Below are 22,315 nucleotides of genomic sequence, written 5' to 3'. Positions count from 1 at the left end.
TATGCTTTCATTAACCTGTGATCTCATTATTCTTCATATTCTACATATGTGTGCATGAGCATATGTGGACAAAGACCTGAAAGTGTTTATACTCTACTCTTACATGTAAGACAATTAGAGGGGTGAAGTGTAGAGCTGAAACGATTAATCGACTCAAAGTGATCCCAAAAAAATCATTCAACCACAATTCTGCTGAGTCAAAGCTTTGTTTCCTTCATTTCTCTGCTGTTCAACATTGGTTCCACTGTTGTGTTTCACACGGACGCTTATTGTGACGCACAAAGAAGCTTCAATTCAGGAAAACTGCAACAGAATATTTCCCTTCAATCAATTCGAGTTGATTAATCGAATTGTGAATTTTTGCATTTGCTTCAAGCACCTAATCAATTAATCGTTTCAGCCCTAGTGGAATGACGGTCCCATGAAGTCAATCATTCCATTTTGGGCTTGTTGTAAAGTTACTGGGTAGCGCTGTATCTTGTACTTACTGGGGCAGCTGAGGGCCTCCTTGGCGGTAATGCTTTTGTTGCATGCTGAGCATAGTGTTGTCCCTGAAACTGTCAGCGAGGTAAAGAGGTGACCGTTGCTGTAACGTGCCTCCTTCTCCCGTGCTTCCTTCTCTTGTTCCCTTATGCGCTCTCTTTCTTTGTTCTAAAAGAAAAAGACAATGAATTAAACACAAAAATAAAAAACTTATTTATCAGTCTATCATACATTCAAACCCATGCACACTGAAAGTGGTGGGTATAGGTTTGCATGGACGAACTAAAATGTGGGAGGAGTCATTTTAACTTTAAAACTGAAAAGGGTGTTATTAGCATCGCACACATTATCAAGACAAACCTATTCGACCATATTTTGTTCAAAATTAGTTTTCAACAGTCAAAATGTTTTATGGTTTCAAACTCAGAAAATGCAAAAATGCAGTGACGTGCAGTCAGAGTAGGCAAGGGAGGCAGAGCCTCCCTTGCCAATCTTGAAAAGAAAAAAAAACTTAACCATAAAATATAATAAATGTTGATAGTTTTCAGTTGGTATGTCCTATAAACTCATTTTCCGTTCAAATCCAATATTATTATTATTATTATTATTATTATTATTATTATTTATTTATTTATTTTTTGTCAATTAGAATAGCAGAATTTCCGCATGCTCCATTCAAATACAGGAGGAGGCAGCGCTGTGCTGTGCCTCCTGCAGAACTGTCTCCTCCCTTTATGAACTCTGCTGAAAATATTGTGTGGCTGTCCCTCTGTATATCGCAGTTAAAATGCTTTCAAACACCCTGATTATATGCTCTATCTTTCCATAATCTGCATAACGTATGGAATGTATTTCTGTAATGTGTTTAGGCTCACAGATTAATCAGAAAACCGCAGTGAAAAAGTCACTAGGGGAGGCAAACAGTACCGCTGCCTCATGATAGATGGCGCCAGTGAGTCCACAGATTCATGCGCTTATGATCTTCTTCGGTCTTTTTTATACACTTTAATTCACCTCATCAAAAATGGAGGATTACATTTCATGTACAAATAAAGGTAAGACCATAAACTTTTTTTATTTTTAGTTTGAAATGGCTCTTTTTGAAGGTTTCCTGTTGAGTTCCCGCCAGTCTACCTATGCTGACTTGATGCAGAGCCCATATACCCAGGCCGTTCCTTTGGCTCACTCTCTCTATTCCAGTTTCTCAGGCAGTGGCGATTTCTCACAGACTGCAGTGGAAGCCCGGCTTCCCCTAAAATTACTCAAATTAAATGGTTAAATCTGTTCGGTTGTGTTGACATTTCATTGACTACAAATGTGTTAGAACACGTTCATCTCACAGATGAGTTCGTTCAGAATCAGCTTTATCACAAACCAACAGACTGGATGTTGTTCACTTCTCCTCCATTCCCGTGTCTGTGTTTTCTCCTCCATCTCTGCTCAGTGCATTTGTCCGTAGACTGTGTCCGTCTCTGGGCTTCAATGGGACTGAGTGGAACTGTTGTTTTCATTGCCTCAAAACTGGACGGTAATTGGATAAATGCCACGATGTTGTCCCGCCCCCGGACGCCGGCCGTCTCTGGGGGTGAATGGAGCTGTGGGCGGAGCTTGGCCGGGCTGGGCGCCAGAATCCCACGTGCAGATTGGAGGATCGGTCGAAAGGCTGAACCCCGTTTGATTGACAGCTGTTTTCAGATCAACTCCTTCACTGACACAGTTCAGTTTAATACCGTCACACATTCTGCTGTGAAATCACAGAAACCGCTACGAAATTACTCGTTCATTTCTTGCACTGTAAATAAAACACTCATTGTACTTCCTTGTTTCAATTTGACATAATTTCAGCGTTTTCTTGTTTCAGTTCCATAATTTAATCATTTCTTGTTCGAGTTTAATATCGTTTTGTAGATAGTTAAATCAAACTGTCGGCTAGGTCGCAGTGAAAGGAGCATCTGTTTAAAAAGGCTGAAGTCTGACACCCACAACACACTGGGCCAAGGCAATCTAAGCAGAGAGGACACTGGTCCAGTCCCTGGGAAAGACGCCTACTGTGTACGATAAGGTCACTGAGCATTTTCTTAAAAAGGAACGGAGGGCCGAATGTATGTTTAAATAACTTGACAATTTTTTATTTATTTTTTTTTAATGTAAGCTGACAATGAGCTTCCCCTGTCTGAAAGACGAGCAGCCGCCACTGTTCTCAGGCCACCATATATTTGTAGATCTGGCTCTGAGAGAGTCAGTGCCTCCCCAGCCATGAACCCCACTGCACGTCACTGCAAAAATGCAAATGTTACTCAAAATAAGGACAGACTGTGCACTAGATATGCACTTAATGCCAGACTCTAACTATAACTAGACAAGCCCACATTTCCTGAAGGACATGTAATCCATATGCTCGCCTCTTGTCAGATTTGTGGAATTGTAGGTGCGATGTAAAAGCAAGAAATAGTACAGAAGAAATACTGGTTATAAGTAAAGTTAAGCAACAAAGCACACTGCACAAAAACCACGAAAAAGGGTCAAACCAATTAAAGGGCCCTTTTAGGGGTCCTAAAAGGAGACTGAAAATACAGTTTACAACCACCCACTGAGTCTGTCACACACATAGATAATAGATAAAAGAAAAAGATGGGCCTTAAACTGGATTTAAAATGGGAGTCAGTGGTCAGGATGGGGGGGTGGGGCAAACTGAGGTGGGAGGGACAATCTCATTTTAAAGATTTCAACTGACCAATTACAGCCAGGTGAGAAGAAACATGGCAGGTGCACCTGAGAACCACTAACGACCTGTGGACCGGATCCAACCAAGACAGAAAACACAAAACAAATGAACCTGAAAAGATGAAGGGAATTCACTCAGTCCATATTCATCAGTAATAATCGCTGACAGTCAGTGATATCTAACAGCTGTTATCCGTCCAGGGGCTCGTTTCTGGGTTAAATAGTGAACGTACCTGTTTGCAAACACCATTCAACGCAAATGGCGACCAAACAATAGGTCAGTGAAGGCAGAGGCTTAACAAACGCAAAATCCATTTCTGGGCTCGTTGTGTTCGCTAAACCATCGTTCACTCACTACTGCACTGAAGGGTGTTAGCTAACGGGTGCATTCACTATTTAACCCTTTCATGCATAGTGGACAGTTATTCTACAGCGGTTCTCTTGCATCTTTGTGGGTTCTGTTGTTTTATTTGCATATCAGCCAACACAGTGGACACTTATGCACAACCTCATACACTGTAATTCATACCATTACTGTCACTTTGCTGTTCTCTGTAAACCTGATCTGCACTTACATGTTTGAGTGGAAATCAATTGTTAGTTGTTATTAGACTGAAATTGACAATTTTGTTAAACAAACAGGGTTTTTTTTTTCATATTATCTCCATGAAGTGAGTAATAACTAGTGTCAGAGTATGTTCAAATGTGAGAAAACATCAGATTAGCTACATTCAAAATGTTTTTTTTTTCATAGTTATCACACAGTATATCACTTCTGATATTGAGTTTTAAGTACGTTTCTTTGCTTCAAAAATTAAACACATGGTGTCCAACTTTGTGGACAGTTTTGTAACTCCATAAAAAGTAGGTTCATTAAAAACATGTTCAATCACATTGTTTTTTTCATGCCTTCAGAGGAATAAAAACACTCTGGAAAAAAAAAATCTTGACTAAGGTTCTCATAATTCATGCATGAAAGGGTTAATCCAGAACGCCTCCGCTCCCGCTGTTTCTGGTCATCTGACAGCATTATGGTTAGAAGGAAGAACTATTATAGGAGATCTGTGACCCTGGACCTCCTCCATTACCCTCACCTGTCTGGATGGACCTCCTCACCCTCAGCTGTCTGCATGTGCCCCCCCCCCCACTGAACTGAACTGAATTATTTACACATATATATCGTGCGTCCAGCTGGATGTCTAAGGATGACCTGAGTTATTCCACTGGTGACTTTATGAACAGAACTCTAAACAGTTACTGTTGGTCGTAACTACGTCGAACAGCAGGACAAACAGATTGTATGAAAAACTGAACTCTGCTCCGTTCCTCTCATCCATGCGCTCATACTTTATTACATGCATGCACACACACACTGGTTCACCGGCTCTACCCCCATACCGCTGTCATTCATTCAGTCATCTCCAAAGCCACACACACTCTGTCCCTTGTTGTACTTTGTCCTGAACTAATCTATATCTGTCCATAAATCGATGCCGAGAATAAAATTCAGTGAGCAGATCGATCCTCACAGGGTAAATTTATTTTTATCGCTGCAAAATGTCCACGGGAAAAATCTGATATCATGAAAGATATTGTCAAACTTGTGTTAAAAATCTTCTTTTTGAAATGTAAATAATATTTCAAAGGAAATACATGACAGAAATAAAGTGAAATGAAGGGTTTATATTTTGGCCTTTTATATTCTGGCCTGGGGGCCTACTTTGGCCTGTTACACCGGGCTCAGACATGGAGCTGGTGGACAGTTTTAGGTACCTGGGTGTTCACCTAAACAGTTAAATGACTTTAAGGTCAGCTGATACTGCCATTTATTCACATCCAACAGGCCAGAAAGACGCTGTGGAGAACCAGCCAACAAGAGTTCCCTTTTGTCCAGTGTCATGGACGTGGCTGTCCAAATGGACTGCTCCTCCATGTGCAGCTCTTTAAGATGCATTTATATGGGACCCATGCACCTGTTGTCGACCCCCCCCCCCCCCACACACACACACACACACACACATCAGGTATACAGGTGCTAACCTACAGCACTGGGTCAACTCAGCTCCATATATTTGGTTATTTACTTGACATTTAAAGCACCAAAGTTGCAATATTGCGACAAGCAACATAACTGAATGAAAAGGACAGCTTTTTGAAATCTTGATATCAAACTTAAAAAACAAAAAACTCCGGCACCTAAAGGGTTAACACGCCCCCTGACCTGTTTCTTCCTCTCCAGCCAAAACACCTCATCAGAGCCCCATTTTCCCTTCAAGGTTATTATTGTTAACGAAACTAACAAAATGACGAAAACTAGAATTGTAAAAACATTTTCGTTAACTGAAATAAATAAAGACTATAAGCAAAAGAAAAAAATGATAACTAACTGAAACTGTATTGTGTGCTTATAAAACTAACTACAATGGATAAAAATTATGGATACAATTCCCTTTGTTTTCATCTTTGTCAACGTCAGATTGATATGAAATCAATTTATTTCCCTCAAGCAATTTTCTCTGCTGGCACCATATGATATTTAAGGGTCCGTCACTTGTGTTCACTTGTGGTTTCCAGTCGTCTTCTGGTCCCCACTCTACCTGGAAACATGGAGACTAAAGTTGGGAGAAAGCAGCAGAGTCCTGTCTGGGATTTATTTGAATACGACGACAGAGAAGAAGAGAAAAGAGACTAAACTAAAACTAAAGATTTAGAAAATAACGAAAACTAATAAAAACTAGCCAACCTGCTCTAAACACTCATTAAAACTAACTGAATTAGAGAAAAAAAGTCCAAACTAAATAAAACTAAACTATAATGAAAAATCCAAAACTATTCGAACCTTGTTTCCCTTATGGTGTTCCCAACTGGCTGATCCTGTCTCTAACCCTCTCTGTAAAATCATTGCACTTCACAGCCTGACCCCATACATCATAATATGAAACAGAACCTGATTTACTGGACAGTGTTATTTTAGAAATATTGTTATTTTTCAAATTATTATTAGCATAACTTCTTCTTTTCAAGCAATTCAACACAGTCAAAACAGGTATCTGATATCAGGTATCTATGGTGATAGTCAGTTCTACTGTTCATCATTCATTGTTCTTCTAGTGGGTTGAACAAACCCATGTCAAATATGGTCACATTGATAATTCAGTGTTGTGAAGTGTGTGGTTATTGAACATCTTCCCTGTAACAGTAGGATATGTTTATGACCATTCACCATAAACAAACTCTCGTAACTTGATTCTATGAGAACGTTTACATGCACATTAACTTTTCATTTCATTGTACTTGTTACAATGATAATAAAGATATTCTATTCTATTCTATTCTATTCTATTCTATTCTATTCTATTCTAACACATTGATCATTATATTGCTGGAGTTCTCACATTATTCCAGTGATCATGTAAACAGTGTAATCTGATAACAGCAGTAATCTGATTGTAAGAAATCAGATTAACACACCTGGAATTCTGTTGAATACTCAGATGTAAACAGGTTAATCTGATTTATGCTGTTCTTTTACAGCTGTGCATGTGTAAAAACAGTGAACGTCATAGAAAATGGAAGTTACATAGTCAAAAGGGAGTGGAAGACAATAGTAGGAAGTTGGATTCTATCATCACAATGTCCGCACAAACCCTGAAAGAAATCTGAAAACGGACTGGAGCGTCTAAACCAGATTATCAATTATCGTATTTCTGAAGTGCATGTAAATGCGTCAGATCTGATTATTACAATTTTCTGATTACACACAGTTATCGGCGTTTTATGGTTGTATAAACAGGCTCAGTGTCATCAGACGTGTCTCAAATGTCACATGCTACCCTACCTTGAAGATAAGTCAAACCAACCATCCTTCATAATGAAGGGCTGAGAAGTGCAAGACAGCCTCCTACAATCGCATTATGTAAAGTATGACTGAATAAATCTGTATAAGCTCCTATCAAACAAGAAATCTAAAGTGTGTGGATGTGTCATAGGCATATTGTGTGGCACTTCTGCTTCTACAAATGTCATACATTATACAAAGTAACAGACACAGATTTACATAATGAAGTAAATCTGAAAAACTAAAACACAGAAATGTAGAAATTACTGACGATGAATTAAAAATGTTTACAAAAAGCCTCAAAGCTCTCTCAAAACAGAACAGTGATAACACAAACGCCCACTCCTATTTCTATGGCAACAGTTGGAGTTGCACTGAGTAGAGTTCAATATTCTCTGAGCAGCTTCACTGTGTATGAGCAAACACACATCCACCTACATACAGACACATATACAGCCTTATCCAGCAGACAAAGCAGGAGAGAAGCACACAAGCTGTAGACACCGGCTGGGACCACAGCTTTCCTTCCACAAATCTATCAGTCACATCAGCCATGTCATAGAATAGCAACTAAATGGAAAATAAAGGTGGAAATACAGTGGATGTAAACACAGTAACTTTATAGTGCTGCATCACCAAAGAAGAATTTGTTCTGATTATTCCATTTTGGACATTTTATGTGTCTGAAATTGCAGAAAATGAGTGACAGCATAATAAAAATGGCCAAACAGGAACAGAAAAAACTAACAGTACCATACAGGGCTATGACAGCCTGGAATCTTGGACAACAGCACAATGGACTGCGCAGTCAAATCCTCTGAGAAGCTGTTTTCTAGTCTCAAGTAAAAGCATTTCAGTTTGTCATTACCTGGTATTAATGTCATTTTTTACTTAGTTACACTTTGAAGAATCCACTTCACACTCACCCGCAGGTTGATCTCTTTCATCCTCTCTTGGCGCAGTTTGGACAGGTTGCCAACTCTGGACATTGTGACTTTTATTTCCTCAAAAATTCAAAATCTATGAAGATAAAAAATAAATAAATAAATCGTACGTCTGTGTGAAAGCTTTTCAGTGAATACCGTAGACTGAGAAAATAGACCAAAAAAATCCTTCCTCCCAGGCAGACTGTAATGCGCTTCTGCTTGTAGAGAAGTGTGTGTTCCTGTGAGACATGTGACTTCTGAATCATCACTGCCCCCTCACACACACACACACACGCACACGCACACGCACACACGCACACATGCACACATGCACACACACACAGCTGAACACTGTGCGCATGTGTGTGCGTTATTCATGTCCAGTGAAGAAAAACAACCTGCATCGCATTAAAGAGAAAATCTAAATAAACTGAAGTAAAATAAGTAAGCACTAAATAACTGACAGATTAATAATTGTCTTATAAACATGATGCAGTGAATCATTTGTCCAGTTGGGTGTCCAGTCTGCCTTCCACTGAATCTGTAAAGCTTCCTTCTGAGCACTGATTCAGCTTTTTCCACCAGCCTGTGCGTCCATCTTGGGTTCTTCAGTTTGGTGCCACCTCTCCAACAGACCACAGCAGCAGAACACATCACCAACTGCTCAAATATGTTTCATCTGAGCATCCTCAGGTCTGCGTTTATGTCCTTAGAGAAATTTGTTGTCTTTGTGTCTTTCAACATCTGTGTTCAGCGGTGATGGGCAAATTACTTTTTAAAAGTAATTACTTATAGTTACTAGTTAGCTTCCCAAAAAAGTAATTGAATTGGTAATGGAATTACTCCTTCATAAATGTAATTAGTTACCAGGGAAAGTAATTATTGTGTTACTTTTTTGAAAAACCTTCAAATATGTAAAAGGAAACTGATTTTTGAGCATGTTTCACAGGTCAGTTTCATAGAGTAGAACAGCAGACAGGTACTGAAGACCAGGACTGTGGTGAGGCTGGGGTCCACCAGGGCCAGGCTGGGGTCCACCAGGGCCCGACTGGGGTCCACCAGGGCCAGGCTGGGGTCCACCAGGGCCCGACTGGGGTCCACCAGGGCCAGGCTGGGGTCCACCAGGGCCCGGGTGGACCAGGGCCCGGCTGGGGTCCACCAGGGCCCGGCTTTTCCACCACATAAGTGCATATCTGCATTTATAGAAGAAGATGCTCCTCCAGTTAATCCCACATCTGCACTTTTTTCAGTGGCTCCTCCCTGATCCAACGGTGAATGTCTTCAGTCCAGTCAGTTGGACTGTCACTGATAACTCCTCCCCTAAATTAGCTGATAACTCCTCCCCTAAATTAGCTGCACACGTAGCTGCGTTCAGGTGCCTGTGTTGTGCTGGGACAACTCAATTTCAGAGATGTCATTAGTGGTTCAGGTGTGCGTCAGCGTGGACATCTCAGACTCATGGACACACCGGTGAAGCATGAAGGCAGTGTGGGTAATTTGAATATAAGAACGGCTCGTAAACGAACGGCTCGCAACAACTCGGTTCTTATCATTCACTGAAAAGAGCCGTTCAAAAGACTTGACTCGTCCATGAACGTCACACCTCTCGTGCTTGGCTGAGTGAGTCAGGACAGATGACAGCTGTTAGATATCAGTGCATGGTAACGCACCACATTTCACTGCAGGTAACGGTAACGGCGTTGTAACGTTTCCAATAGTAATTAATTAGATTACCCGTAACTGGAAAACAATAACAGCATTAGTAACGCCGCTATTTTTAACGCCGTTATTCCCAACACTGGTGTTCAGGGACCAGTGTACCTTGCCCAGATGCACCAAAACATTTGTAGGTCTTCAACACCTCAATGCTCAGCCCTGGAATGTGATTGGCTGAAGAGGTGGGTTTAGGGTGTCTTCATATCTAGAGGGTCAAACGTATGCTGCATTCCAGTCCACCCATAACTGGTGTTTTTCCATCCTTCTACTGGTGTAAATGCACTGGGATGTTCAGTCAAACCTGTGACTTCCACCCGTGAACTCATACTAGATCCATGTTCTCCCAGTTCTGAGTTCTAACGTCACGTAGCAATGGCACCCCCCCATGGATGTGGTGTTTATGCAGATTGTTTATTAAAACAGGGTATTGCTCTGACATTATTTATCTGCAAATGTTCTGTAATATCAGCAGCTGCTCTAGTGTTAGCTAGTTTTCAGTCCAATGAGTGCAAGAATAAATTAATACCAAATACGAATCCAAATATACAAATAACACCAAAGGTAGAACAGCTTCTCTTGCCTTATGCACCTTTTTTCCTCCTCTGTTTCCCTCAAAAAACCAAGGAGCACGTACAATAGAAATGATTATAAATGAACATAACGCACAGTCTGCAGGGGTGTAGAATTGCATAGGGACACTAGGGACACGTCCCTACCAATAACCAGCCACTACTGTGTTGTCCTTACCAATCCAACCGCTATCCGTAGTGTTTAGTCAATGATTACAATGATTATGGCACACAAAGAGTTAATAGTCGGTCTCTGCTAGAAGTCCCGCCTCCAACCTAAGTATCACTCTCTGATTGGCTCTGCGGTTTTGCTATTGTACATGTGATCGGCTGTCCCCGCTGTTACTCTATCTACTTGTAAACAGTGCAGTTAAACGCTAGTTGAACAGGGAAAAAAAAGTTGGACCAGACAGGAGACAGTTCGTAACTCCAACCACTTAGTGTAAGTTGTCAACATGTATTCATTTGTTCTGCCTGGGTCACGTCAGCTAGATGGAGTTGAATATCAGAGGTGTCATTTACATGTACATTTGTACATGTGTCTGTTTGCCTGCATGTGTGTGTGCGTATGTGTGTCCATGCATGCAGGACCAGTTCATGGCATAGGCTGATAACTGATAACATGATAATTTCTCATTAATTGTCTTAAAAATAAAGAAATAAGAGGAAAAACAAAACAAAACAACAACCCCCCTGTAACTTCTCAGATGAGCTCTCCCAGACCGGTGTTCACTGTGTGTGAGTGGCAGAGCAGAGCTGAATGACAGTCAGACAGGTGGAGAACTGAGCATCCAGGTAAAGGGTGGAGAGTTTATCACCATGAAAAGGCCTTCCAAGGCCTTAACTGCACAGTTTAGAAGAGGAGAAAAGAGGAGGCAGAAAAATAATAGAGGTATGTAACCTTTTATAATGTTAAAAAAAATGTTTTATGTTACTAGCTATAGCTAGCTAAACTGAAATGAAGCAAAGTTGGCTAATAATGGAACTGTAGATGATTAAGATATGAGAGATCTGCTAAGGTGTGTGGTTTACTGCTGATGAACTGGGTTATATATGTTTCTATCTGATTTATTTATGTTTCTGATTTATTTATGTTTCTATGTGGTTTATATATGTCTCTGTCTGGTTTACTGCTGGTCGGCTGGTTTATATATGTTTCTATCTGATTTATTTATGTTTCTGTGTGGTTTACCGCTGGCTGCTTTGTGCATCTCCTTTCACGCTTCATGTATCTCCTCTTCGTGTGCCCCCCCCATATGTATGTGTGTGTTTGTGTGCCTGTATGTGTTTTACGGGGCGGGGGGGGATTCATATCTCGCCTAGGGTGCCAAAATGGCTAGAACCGACTGACTATGATAGTTTGCTTGTTTGATCAGCTCTACATGACATGAAATTATGATCACAAATGTAAAAAAAACCATCACCTTTCAGGAGTGCTGCCTTGGAGCACTTTTGTGTCCACACCAATGTCAGAATCAAACCTACTCCCTTGACGGTCTGCCATGCTGGTTTGTTTACATCTAGCTCCCACAATTCCTTGCGCTCAGGCAGTTTGGCGTGACTTGCCTGGAACGTTACAAAGTCGTAAGTCATGGTTTGAAGTTGTGACTTACGGACTCACAAAATGACCTGGAACGCAGCATAAGTTCTGAACAACAGCCCATGTTTTCATTACACTGTTGTATTTGGTTCACCTAGTCAAGCTTTTATGCAGATATTTTTGGAATGGAGCCCCAGTGCTGCTCATTAATGTCTCAGAGACACAGTGCTCCAAACTGATCAGTTCTGGCTTTCCTATCAAGTAGTGATGTAGCAAACAACAGAGGGTCCGTGCCCACCTCTTTGAATGTGTCCCTGACTATAGAGCGTTGATGGTGTTAATAACCACTCAAAAGAATGTTTGTCATCATGTACATTTTTTTCAGTTGGGCTCAGGGTGTATTTGTGCCAAAAACATGACTACCTGGGTGTTCATGTGTATGTGTGCATGCATCTGGACAAGTACGTTACAAAAAGATAAATAAATTTACATTATCAGATATGAAGGAACTTATTCCTTTTGGTTGGACTATACACCACTCCCTATAATGTAAATTACATTCACACTTGGTTTTATAAATATACATGAACAATAATAATTTAAAAACAGTCATCCATCATTTTTGTAACATAATGCCCAATTTCTCTAAAAGTGATCAGAACAATACTGGTCTGACTCTTGGGCATGTGTCTATTTCTCTATTGAGTTGATTGCACAACTTTAACAGGAAATGTTTCAACACAGTGCAACACTACTCTTGACACACACTGTGTATTCAGTCCTTCTCAGAAAAGGTGTGACGCACCGCCCTCAGCGGTGCTAGTAATTTATGTTAGTTGGTTTGGTTCATTTCCTGTTTCATTTTGGTGAGCGGTTTTGTTCGTTTGTGTGCACTGTGTCTGTATGGTCTGCATCCGCCCTGATTCCCTGACTGTCTTCACCTGGGACTCATTACCTCTCCACCCTTCATATCTCCTCCTCTCCTCATGTCTGTTGTCAGTGCGTCTCTCAGGCTTTGCCAAGACAAGAGTTCCTTCGACATTCTCCTGTGCTGCTACGCTTTGTAAGTGTTTTGAATCCACATTTGTGAAGATCTTTTTGTTATATTTTTGATTCCTCAACTGAGAAGATTTTTGTGTTAATTTTTGAAACCATGTTTTGTGAAGAACTGTTAGGTTTTTGATACCTCATTAGAGAAGACCCTTTTATTTATTTTTTGATTCCACATATGTGAAGATCTTTTTATTCAACTTTGGTACATCGACTGAGAAGATTTTTGTGTTCATTTTTGATTCCACAATTGTGATGAGATTTTTTTTTTTTTTTTTACTTTAATTCTTTGAGTTAGTAAATACTCAAACTAAGCTTGTCTTGTCTCTGTCTCGTATATTTGGGTCCAAGCCTTGTGTTTTTGTAACAAAAGGGATATTTACTGAAGGATTGCTGACTTCATGAAACATACATTTGCATGGACAATTTGCTGGTATGCAGATATAGATCACTTTTGCAAGGCTGTATTCATACAAGAGATAAGTTAACAAGCTATGCGATAGATAGATAGATAGATAGATAGATAGATAGATAGATAGATAGATAGATAGATAGATAGATAGATAGATAGCTAAAATTTACTTTGGGGGTCAAATTTAGTGGCCATTTTGTCAATAAAAAAGTTGTAAGAAATGCATAGAAGTGTGTGTAAATAATGCTAATCCATTTGTGCACAGACTACTGATATTCTCTGACAGTGGAAGCTCTATTTTCATAAATATTGGATGTGGAATAGCACGTGGATGTGAAAACTTTTGCTGGTGGACGGATGTGACATTACCCATGATGCTCTGGTCAGTCCCAGTACTTTATTAGGAATAAACTTCTAGACTTACTATTGCTAATTCTCCTCTTCTTCATAAATGTTCGTCTTGTGGATCTAAAACAATCCCAGCTGACACAAAAACACTAAATGTGTCAGTGGACGGATGTGACATGGTTGTTGTGGATCCCATCATACTGATGCTCTGCAGCCATGTCAGCGTTTACACTAATGATCCCTGTGCAAAAACTAGGAGCACTATTATTTATTGTATAGTTTATCATCATACTAAAGGGTAAATAACAATATAGAATTATTATAAAAATGCTTATTAGGAAACTGTTAATAAGTGATGTGTGCCATTCTTCATGTATGTATTGGTGTAACATAAGTAGGATGGATCAGCACCATACTCCAGATTGAACCTGTACAAATAAAGCATGTCATATGAAGGAGAGAGTCTGGTAAGAAAAACTGAGGAATCTAAAAGAATAGAATATTTGTTTTTCAGGTAAATTCAGTTCAAATAGAACTTGTCCATTTGTGACATGAAAATATAGCATTAATTGTGCTGAAATTGTTCATTTTTGAGCTGAAAACATAGTTCATATGAGCATCAAGATGTTGAACAGAACTGAAATCCTGTACATTTGCAGAACTGTCATTTACCAACACAAAGTTCCTTTGGAGATTCACTTAGATTGATTTCTTATGCACAAAGACACAAATACGACCTCTAAGCACATTTTAGCCTATGTATACAGGGTGACACAAAAAAACGGGAACTTTTTAACAATCCAATAAAACCAAGAGTGAGGGAAGAAAAATATTTTATTCATAGTAATTGAAACCTTAAAACATGCTATTTGAGAAACAATGATGGAATTTTCATTTTTTTAAAAATTACAGGGTGACCCAAAAAAACAGGAATTTTTGAAGTGCGTATTGGCAGACATGAGCAAGTGGCAGCACTGCGAGACAGTGACCGTGAGCGAGTAAACACACCCCCATTTTAGTAACCATTGGCGGCTGTGCGAGAATTGTTCGATAACCGTGTGATCTCAAGATTCGGTAACGTTCCCTGGCCCCGTAGATCGCCAGATTTGTCCGTTTGTGATTTTTTTCTTGTGGGGCTATCTCAAGAGTAAAGTGTACACGACTCAACCAAGAACTCTGGATGAGTTAAAACAGAGAATTCAGGATGAAATTCACAGTATCCCAGCTGAGATGTTGCAGCGGTCAATGAGGAATCTCAACAGCAGATTTCAAGAATGCATTCGTACAGGAGGACGCCATCTACAGGAAGTAATTTTAAAAAAAATGAAAATTCCATCATTGTTTCTTAAATGGAATGTTTTAAGGTTTCAATTACTATGAATAAAATATTTTTCTTCCATCACTCTTGGTTTTATTGGATTGTTAAAAAGTTCCCGTTTTTTTGTGTCACCCTGTGTGTGTGTGTGTGTGTGTGTGTGTGTGTGTGTGTGTGTGTGTGTATATACACACACACGCGCGGTGCGCTTTGTCAAAAAAACGGGGCAATCATGAAAAAACAACATTCATCCATGCATCATTCAGACTTCATTCAATATATTCAGCCTTTCAATTCATATATTCAGACATTCATATTACATATATAATAATTTCCTAAACAACATGCCATGATGGATGGATGGATGGATGGATAGAGGGTGTCCCAAAAAATGTATACACATTTTAAATAACTGTCAAGAAGGTGTTTATTAAAATTCATTTAACTTTCCAAATGTAACAGAATTTACAAACCTCATTTTATTGTTTTGTCTGTTCCGCCTGTTCTCAAACTGATGTCCGTTCTGGTCCAGACACTGCTGCCAGTGCCAAGCAATGGAATCACACACATCACCAAACAGCTCCCTTGGTATTTACATGCATTCACGTTCAATGGCTGCTCTCAATTCAGCGACTGTTGCAGGTCTCATGGCGAAGACTTTGTCTTTTAGGGATCCCCATAAAAAAAGTCTGGTGGTGTGAGGGCTGGTGAATGCGGAGGATATTCAATGAAACCCCTCTGTCCAATCCACCTGTTTGGCAAGTACCTAGGGCATTGTTTGGTGATGTGTGCAATTCCATTGCTTGGCATTGTCAGCAGAGTCTGGACCAGAACAGGGAACGGCAGTTTGAGAACTGGCAGTGACAAAACAATAAAGTGATGTTTGTAAATTCTATTACATTTTGAAAACTAGAAAAGCACTCGGAGAGTGCAGACCTCTGCCAAGGCAGATCAGTGTCAACAACAGTTGTCAACAAGTAGACACAACTCAAAACTGAACACACTTGTTTCAAATGATGTGATCAAACCAACTGCACGTGATATAAGCAAGTACAGAGAGCACCAGACACCAAGAATGGATGGAAACAACCTGAGAGGAAGAGGAGGAAGAGTATGACAGAGGTGGAGGAGGAGGAAGAGGAGTAGGTGGAAGAGGTGGTGGAGGAGGAAGAGGAGGAGGAAGAGGAGGAGGTGGAAGAGGTGGTGGAGGAGGAAGAGGAGGAGGTGGAAGAGGTGGTGGAGGAGGAAGAGGAGGAGGAGGAAGAGGTGGTGGAGGAGGAAGAGGAGGAGGAAGAGGAGGAGGTGGAAGAGGTGGTGGAGGAGGAAGAGGAGGAGGTGGAAGAGGTGGTGGAGGAGGAAGAGGTGGTGGAGGAGGAAGAGGAGGAGGAGGAAGAGGTGGTGGAGGAGGAAGAGGAGGAGGAAGAGGAGGAGGTGGAAGAGGTGGTGGAGGAGGAAGAGGAGGAGGTGGAAGAGGTGGTGGAGGAGGAAGAGGAGGAGGAAGAGGTGGTGGAGGAGGAAGAGGAGGAGGTGGAAGAGGTGGTGGTGGAGGAAGAGGTGGTGGAGGAGGAAGAGGAGGAGGAGGAAGAGGTGGTGGAGGAGGAAGAGGAGGAGGTGGAAGAGGTGGTGGAGGAGGAAGAGGAGGAGGAAGAGGTGGTGGAGGAGGAAGAAGAGGAGGAGGTGGAAGAGGTGGTGGAGGAGGAAGAGGAGGAGGTGGAAGAGGTGGTGGAGGAGGAAGAGGAGGAGGTGGAAGAGGTGGTGGAGGAGGAAGAGGAGGAGGAAGAGGTGGTGGAGGAGGAAGAGGAGGAGGTGGAAGAGGTGGTGGAGGAGGAAGAGGTGGTGGAGGAGGAAGAGGAGGAGGAGGAAGAGGTGGTGGAGGAGGAAGAGGAGGAGGTGGAAGAGGTGGTGGAGGAGGAAGAGGAGGAGGAAGAGGTGGTGGAGGAGGAAGAAGAGGAGGAGGTGGAAGAGGTGGTGGAGGAGGAAGAGGAGGAGGAGGAAGAGGTGGTGGAGGAGGAAGAGGAGGAGGTGGAAGAGGTGGTGGAGGAGGAAGAGGAGGAGGAAGAGGTGGAAGAGGAGGAGGAGGAAGAGGTGGAAGAGGAGGAGGAGTAGATGGAAGAGGTGGAGGAGTAGGAGGAGTTTGAGCTGATTCTCTGTGGCCACCATCATCAAGACATCCAGAGAAGCTCACAGGTAACATCAGTGTCTGTTGGTTACTGCAGGTTCACATTTGTACTTTGTCCGTAGAACGGGGACTGGAGAGAAAAAACCTACTGGGGAGCAAAAAAAACCCCCTGTAACAGTTTGTTGAAGTCATGTGCATGCTGTTTGTATACATTTGTGAGTTCATGTTCCATATTTCCACAGGGAGGTGGGGGGGCTACCATGTTCTCCCAAACTGCAGGAGACTCTCATCGTTGATGTGGGTCTTCAAAATAATGCTATTCGACTGTGAGACAAACAGCAGTGGTTCAGGACAATGTAAAGTTTGAAGGAATCCACAGTCCATCCTTTCTACCATTAACATGTCCTCCAACGCAACAACAGTCACATGAAGCAGAGTACCAGAGCTCTTTGTTTTATTCTGTATTTTATTGGTTTATTTAATAGGGGATCATGAACACTGCTGTATAAAAAATACACCCATGTAAATATGCCAGAATTAGAGGGGGGGGTCTGAACACCTGCTGACATGTCTGGGTGGTCTTCAGGATGCTTTGTCTGACCATGAGAGGCAGGTTCATGTAGAGGATTCAGTCTATGTTGTGGTTTGGGACAATGTCGACTTTCACTGTGGTGTCCAGATACAAGAGTGGTTCAAAATCAGCCAGAGTTTCAGACATGTCTGCCTTCCACCATACAGCCCCTTCCTGAACCCAACACAAGAATGTTTCTGTGCATGGCAGTGCGAGGTCTATGACCCAAACCCACAGACTAGGTCTGTGGTGACCCAAGTGTGGAGTGTTGTCAAGGCTGGGTCTGACAGACCAGAGGGTTTCCCCCCCGAACCTGGAAAGGCCTGTGAGGTGGATGAAGCCCTCTGTCCAGATGCTGCACAAACACATGATGCTGAGGCAGAATAATGCTGCGTTCTAGGCCAGTTTTTGAGCCCGTAAATCACGACTTCAAACCACGACTCCTGACTTTGCAGCGTTCCAGGTAAGTCACACCAAACTACCTGAGCGCAAGGAATTGTGGGAGCTAGATGTAAACAAACCAGCATGGTGGACCGTACGTTATGTTCATTTACAGTCATTTCTATCGCCAAAGGTGTTTGTTCTTTGGTTATCTGAGGGAAACAGAGGAGGAAAAACGGTGCATAAGGCAAGAGAAGCTGTTCTACCTTTGATGTTCTTTGTATATTTGGATTCATATTTGGTTTTAATTTATTCTGTCACTCATTGGACTAAAACTAGCTAACACTAGAGCAGCTGCTGATTCTGCAGAACATTTACAGATAAATAACGTCAGAGCAATACCTTGTTTTAATAAACAATCTGCATAAACACCACATCCATGGGGGGGCGCCATTGCTATGTAACGTCAGAACTCAGAACTGGGAGAACATGGATCTAGTATGAGTTCAGGGGTGGAAGTCACAGGTTTGACTGACATTCCAGTGCATTTACACCAGTAGAAGGATGGAAAAACACCAGTTACGGGTGGACTGGAACGCAGCATGAATCTGTCACCAATTTGATTTGAAGATGTCCATGATTTTTGAGTATTTTACAGCAATGTGTTTTTCACTTATAGTTTTCTTTGGTCTTTTAAGAAATGCAAAATATATTTACAATATGTTATAATCATTATGTTCTCCAGTGGTGGATGCAGTGTTTTCCATGTTGCTGTTTAGTGTGTGCTGATTGCTCTGTAGTGTTGACATGTTGCCTGGTTGTGTGTGTGATCTGAAAGTATTGCTTTTGAGAGCAGATACAATAGTTTTGATGCAATTGTTTGGTTTTGCAAGAAAAGTTACAGAATGTTTTGTGAATGTAGTTTGAATTCTTGGTTTTGTGTGTACGGTTTTGAGAAAAGGGGTGCAGCTTTGAAAAAAATTGTCTGTAATTATTCTTTTAAATGTGCCTTCAGTAGGAACAGTGATATCAGACCTTTTTGTGGGTAGTACTGCCACCTACTGGCTGTATAACGTAAGTACCAACTAATATAACAAGTTTTATTTGGACACCAGGGCTCGTATTCCTAAAGTTTCTGAGAATCCTCTCACAGAGCTCCTAACTTCACCTAAAAATTTCCTAGAAAGGAGTCTGAGCTTAGGAGTGATTCCAGAACACTGTCAGAGAACTCTGAGCAAGGAATGGACAGAAACTCCTATCATAGTGAGGAGGTGTGGTCAACCTGCTGCTGGGTATGAGTCATCATTTCAGAAGCTGTGATTGGTTGATCCTAAAAGCAAGAAAAAAAATATACTTTTGGTGATAATGGCCAAGGGATGGACCCTCAAATCGATAAACTTAATCATAGAATCTAATCTTATGAAGACTGTGTAATTGTAAATAATATTTCACATAAAAGAAAATATCTGTTAAATGAATAGTAAGCTATACTTTAAAATTATCCGACAAAATGTGTGAAAAAAACTCACTTGCATTTGCACAGTATTCACATAGTGATAGTTTTATTTATTTGCTCATATTAATTGGCATGTTGGTAATTTTTGCACTTTCAGCTTTCAACATTTCAACTCAATTTGGTATTAACGAGGGTAAAATGGCTCAGCTTTCATCAGTGTCTGTGATTACAGACCGACCTCAGGAGGTTGTGACCCTGCAGATGGAGGGTTGGGACAGACCCAGGCCATCACTGCTGCCAAGTCCCTCAGTGTTGTGATGACTTTCATTTGGGGTGGTGTTGCATTGTGGCGTTGGGTTGGAGAAGTAAGTGCATCTGTAATGAGATCAACCACAAACATGATTCCTGCACAATCCACACTGTAAAAAAATCTGTAATTTAACAGAATTTTCACTGTTTATTTTACAGATTTTTCCTGTATTTTTAAGATACAGGAAAATATCAATGAAATGACAAAAATAGCCTGTGATTTTACATGTCAAATGTAAAATAACACGAAAAAACTAACTGTGAATAACCAAAAAATTTCTATTTTTTAAAAGATTTTTTTTTTTCTTTTTTCACAGAAAAATACAGTTAAAATACATTTGCAAATGTATCATAATGTCACAAATATTTCTTTTCTATTTATGAGATTAAACTGTTAATTTAAAGTTTAATACTGTAAAAAAAAAAAATAAATAAAAGGAGATAAAATTACTGACAATTAAAGAAGTATTAGTTCTGTCTGTTTAACCAGACTTGTTTGTTATTTGACAAATATCTTGTGTAATTACAGGAGGTTTCACAACAAAAATGTTGAATAAATGTATTTTTGTGAATGTATAACATGTATAAGCACTGATAAACTGTCCAAATACAGTTTTTATCAGTGGACTGGACAACTGAGTCTCATTGAAAATTATTTATATATGTATTTATAGGTAATTTGATTGTTTTAATACATGTAAATATTGCTTATTAAACATTAAAAAGTCAAAAAAAAAATATGCAAAAGCTCATGTAAAGTTAGGGCAAAAAACAGTTTTTTAATTATGGAAAATTACTGTATTTTTATGAGATGGTTATTTTCCATTTTTTCGGCACCCCTGCTGCTGGAATAATACCATTTTTTTAAAGAGTGCAATCTGTAGCGTTGAATTAATTCACTGTCATCCAGTGTTTAGAGAATCTCCCTCCTGCCTCTTCTGTCGGCCATTTTGTCCTCTGCTTAGGGAACTCCTCTTCCCCTTAAAAGTCCTCTTCCTGCTCTGAACAGATCTCACCTTAGGAGCTCTCTTAAAGGCTAGGATCCTTTAGGAATAGCTTTTATCTTTACTAGGACCTACTCTTCATTTTTAGGGGAAATTCTAAGAAAACATCATGATTCTAAGAATTTTCTCAGAATTTGGCCACTAGGAGAAACTCTGTGCACTAAGAATCTTCAGGAATACAGGCCCAGATGGCTTTTGTCCAAGCCCATGCAGTGGACATTCAAATGGACTGTGTCTGCCAGTTCCAGTATTGAATGCACTTGGAAAAGCATCATCTGTGAACTGGACTGACTGGGTGCTTATTAGAGCTGTATTAAATCAAGTGTTTGCCTTCAGTGTTTAGTACTTAATGGATGGAAGCTGCCTGTTACCTGGTTGTTGTTCCACAGTATATGTTAACTGTTGACTTGATGTATATGTTGTGTCCATTTGTTTCTAACATTCTGATTTCGGATGAATTGTTTATGTGGGGCTTGCATTGAATGTTTCCTTCATGCCTTTGTATAAATAATGAATACACTTTTTTATTGCAGTTTTACAAATAAGCAATATGGTAGATCAGTAATAGCCGTGAAAAATACTGAAGCCATATGTGTTTCACCCAAATGGGCTGAAAGAAAGACATGAAGGAAAAGGTAACTCTGTTTATCTTTATTGATCTTTGTAAATGCATTTTATGTGATAAACTTTTAGTTGACACTTTCTAAACCACTCCTTTGTTTTGAGTCATTCAGTGTCAGAAAAAGAAAAAAGAGAGATACGTATTTTAAGAATGTGTTTTTTCAACCAAGGTGTTTGTGTGTTTATCTTTACTACCATTTTCAGGTGATGAATTGGAGACGCATCCAAGAATTGACAGGAGACAGATAAATGAGTACATGTGAAATAAAAGACAAACAGCCAACATCTTCCAGGAGATGAGTCAGTGAGTTTGTAAGAAGAGCAGTGGCTCCCAGAGCCTCTGAAATGTGTCCAATTTATGATTAAAATCTGTAGTCAGCTTATCAAAAGGAATAAGAGTTGGTATCTGTCATATCCACATATCTACTGTAGGGACCTGGGGAGCACACCACTGTAACAACATGCATTTTTTAGCCAGACATAGAGAACTGTTAGCAAAGAGTTGGAATCTGTGTCAGAAAGAGAGTCTGGACAAAAATACTGGCATGATGTATTATTTGAAATACAAAAAGTTCTCAAAATGGAGCTTGAACTCGACCTGGTTCCTCTGCTTCTGGGCTTTCCTAGTGTCCATGTATCTGATGTATATCACAAAAAAATGTAGAATGTTATGGCTTTTTGTGCTAGGAAAAATATTCTACAACACTGGATTTGGGATAAAACCCCCTCAGTTGCCAGTTGCAGGGCGGGTGGGGTTATAGGGTACCAATGGAATTCAAACCCCTGGACCTTCTGACCTGTCTAATGCACCACAAGACCAATGCCTTTGAAAGAATATGGAAACCATTCCTTGACTATATTAATGTGAATATATCCACTATAATATAAAAAAAGTGAAAACTGTTTACCTGTGACCTCCTGAATTTCAGAAAG

At 40.4% G+C, this 22,315-nt stretch overlaps 1 protein-coding gene across 1 annotated transcript in view; it reads right to left on the bottom strand.

The window, feature by feature from the left end:
- Positions 1-8,177, bottom strand: part of arhgef2a (Rho guanine nucleotide exchange factor (GEF) 2a) — a 61,405-nt gene extending 53,228 nt beyond the window's left edge. Inside the window, exons 1-2 of the mRNA XM_030147655.1 lie at positions 7,972-8,177; positions 489-651 (exon numbers count right to left, since the gene is read on the bottom strand). Of these exons, the coding sequence (XP_030003515.1) occupies positions 489-651; positions 7,972-8,034 (226 nt within the window). The 5' untranslated portion in view covers positions 8,035-8,177. The remainder of the gene's footprint in view (positions 1-488; positions 652-7,971) is intronic.
- Positions 8,178-22,315: the final 14,138 nt, after the last annotated feature.

The sequence above is a fragment of the Sphaeramia orbicularis genome, chromosome 11, assembly GCF_902148855.1.
Source record: "Sphaeramia orbicularis chromosome 11, fSphaOr1.1, whole genome shotgun sequence".
NCBI lineage: Eukaryota > Metazoa > Chordata > Actinopteri > Kurtiformes > Apogonidae > Sphaeramia > Sphaeramia orbicularis.
This window is presented reverse-complemented; position numbering and strand designations above follow the sequence as displayed.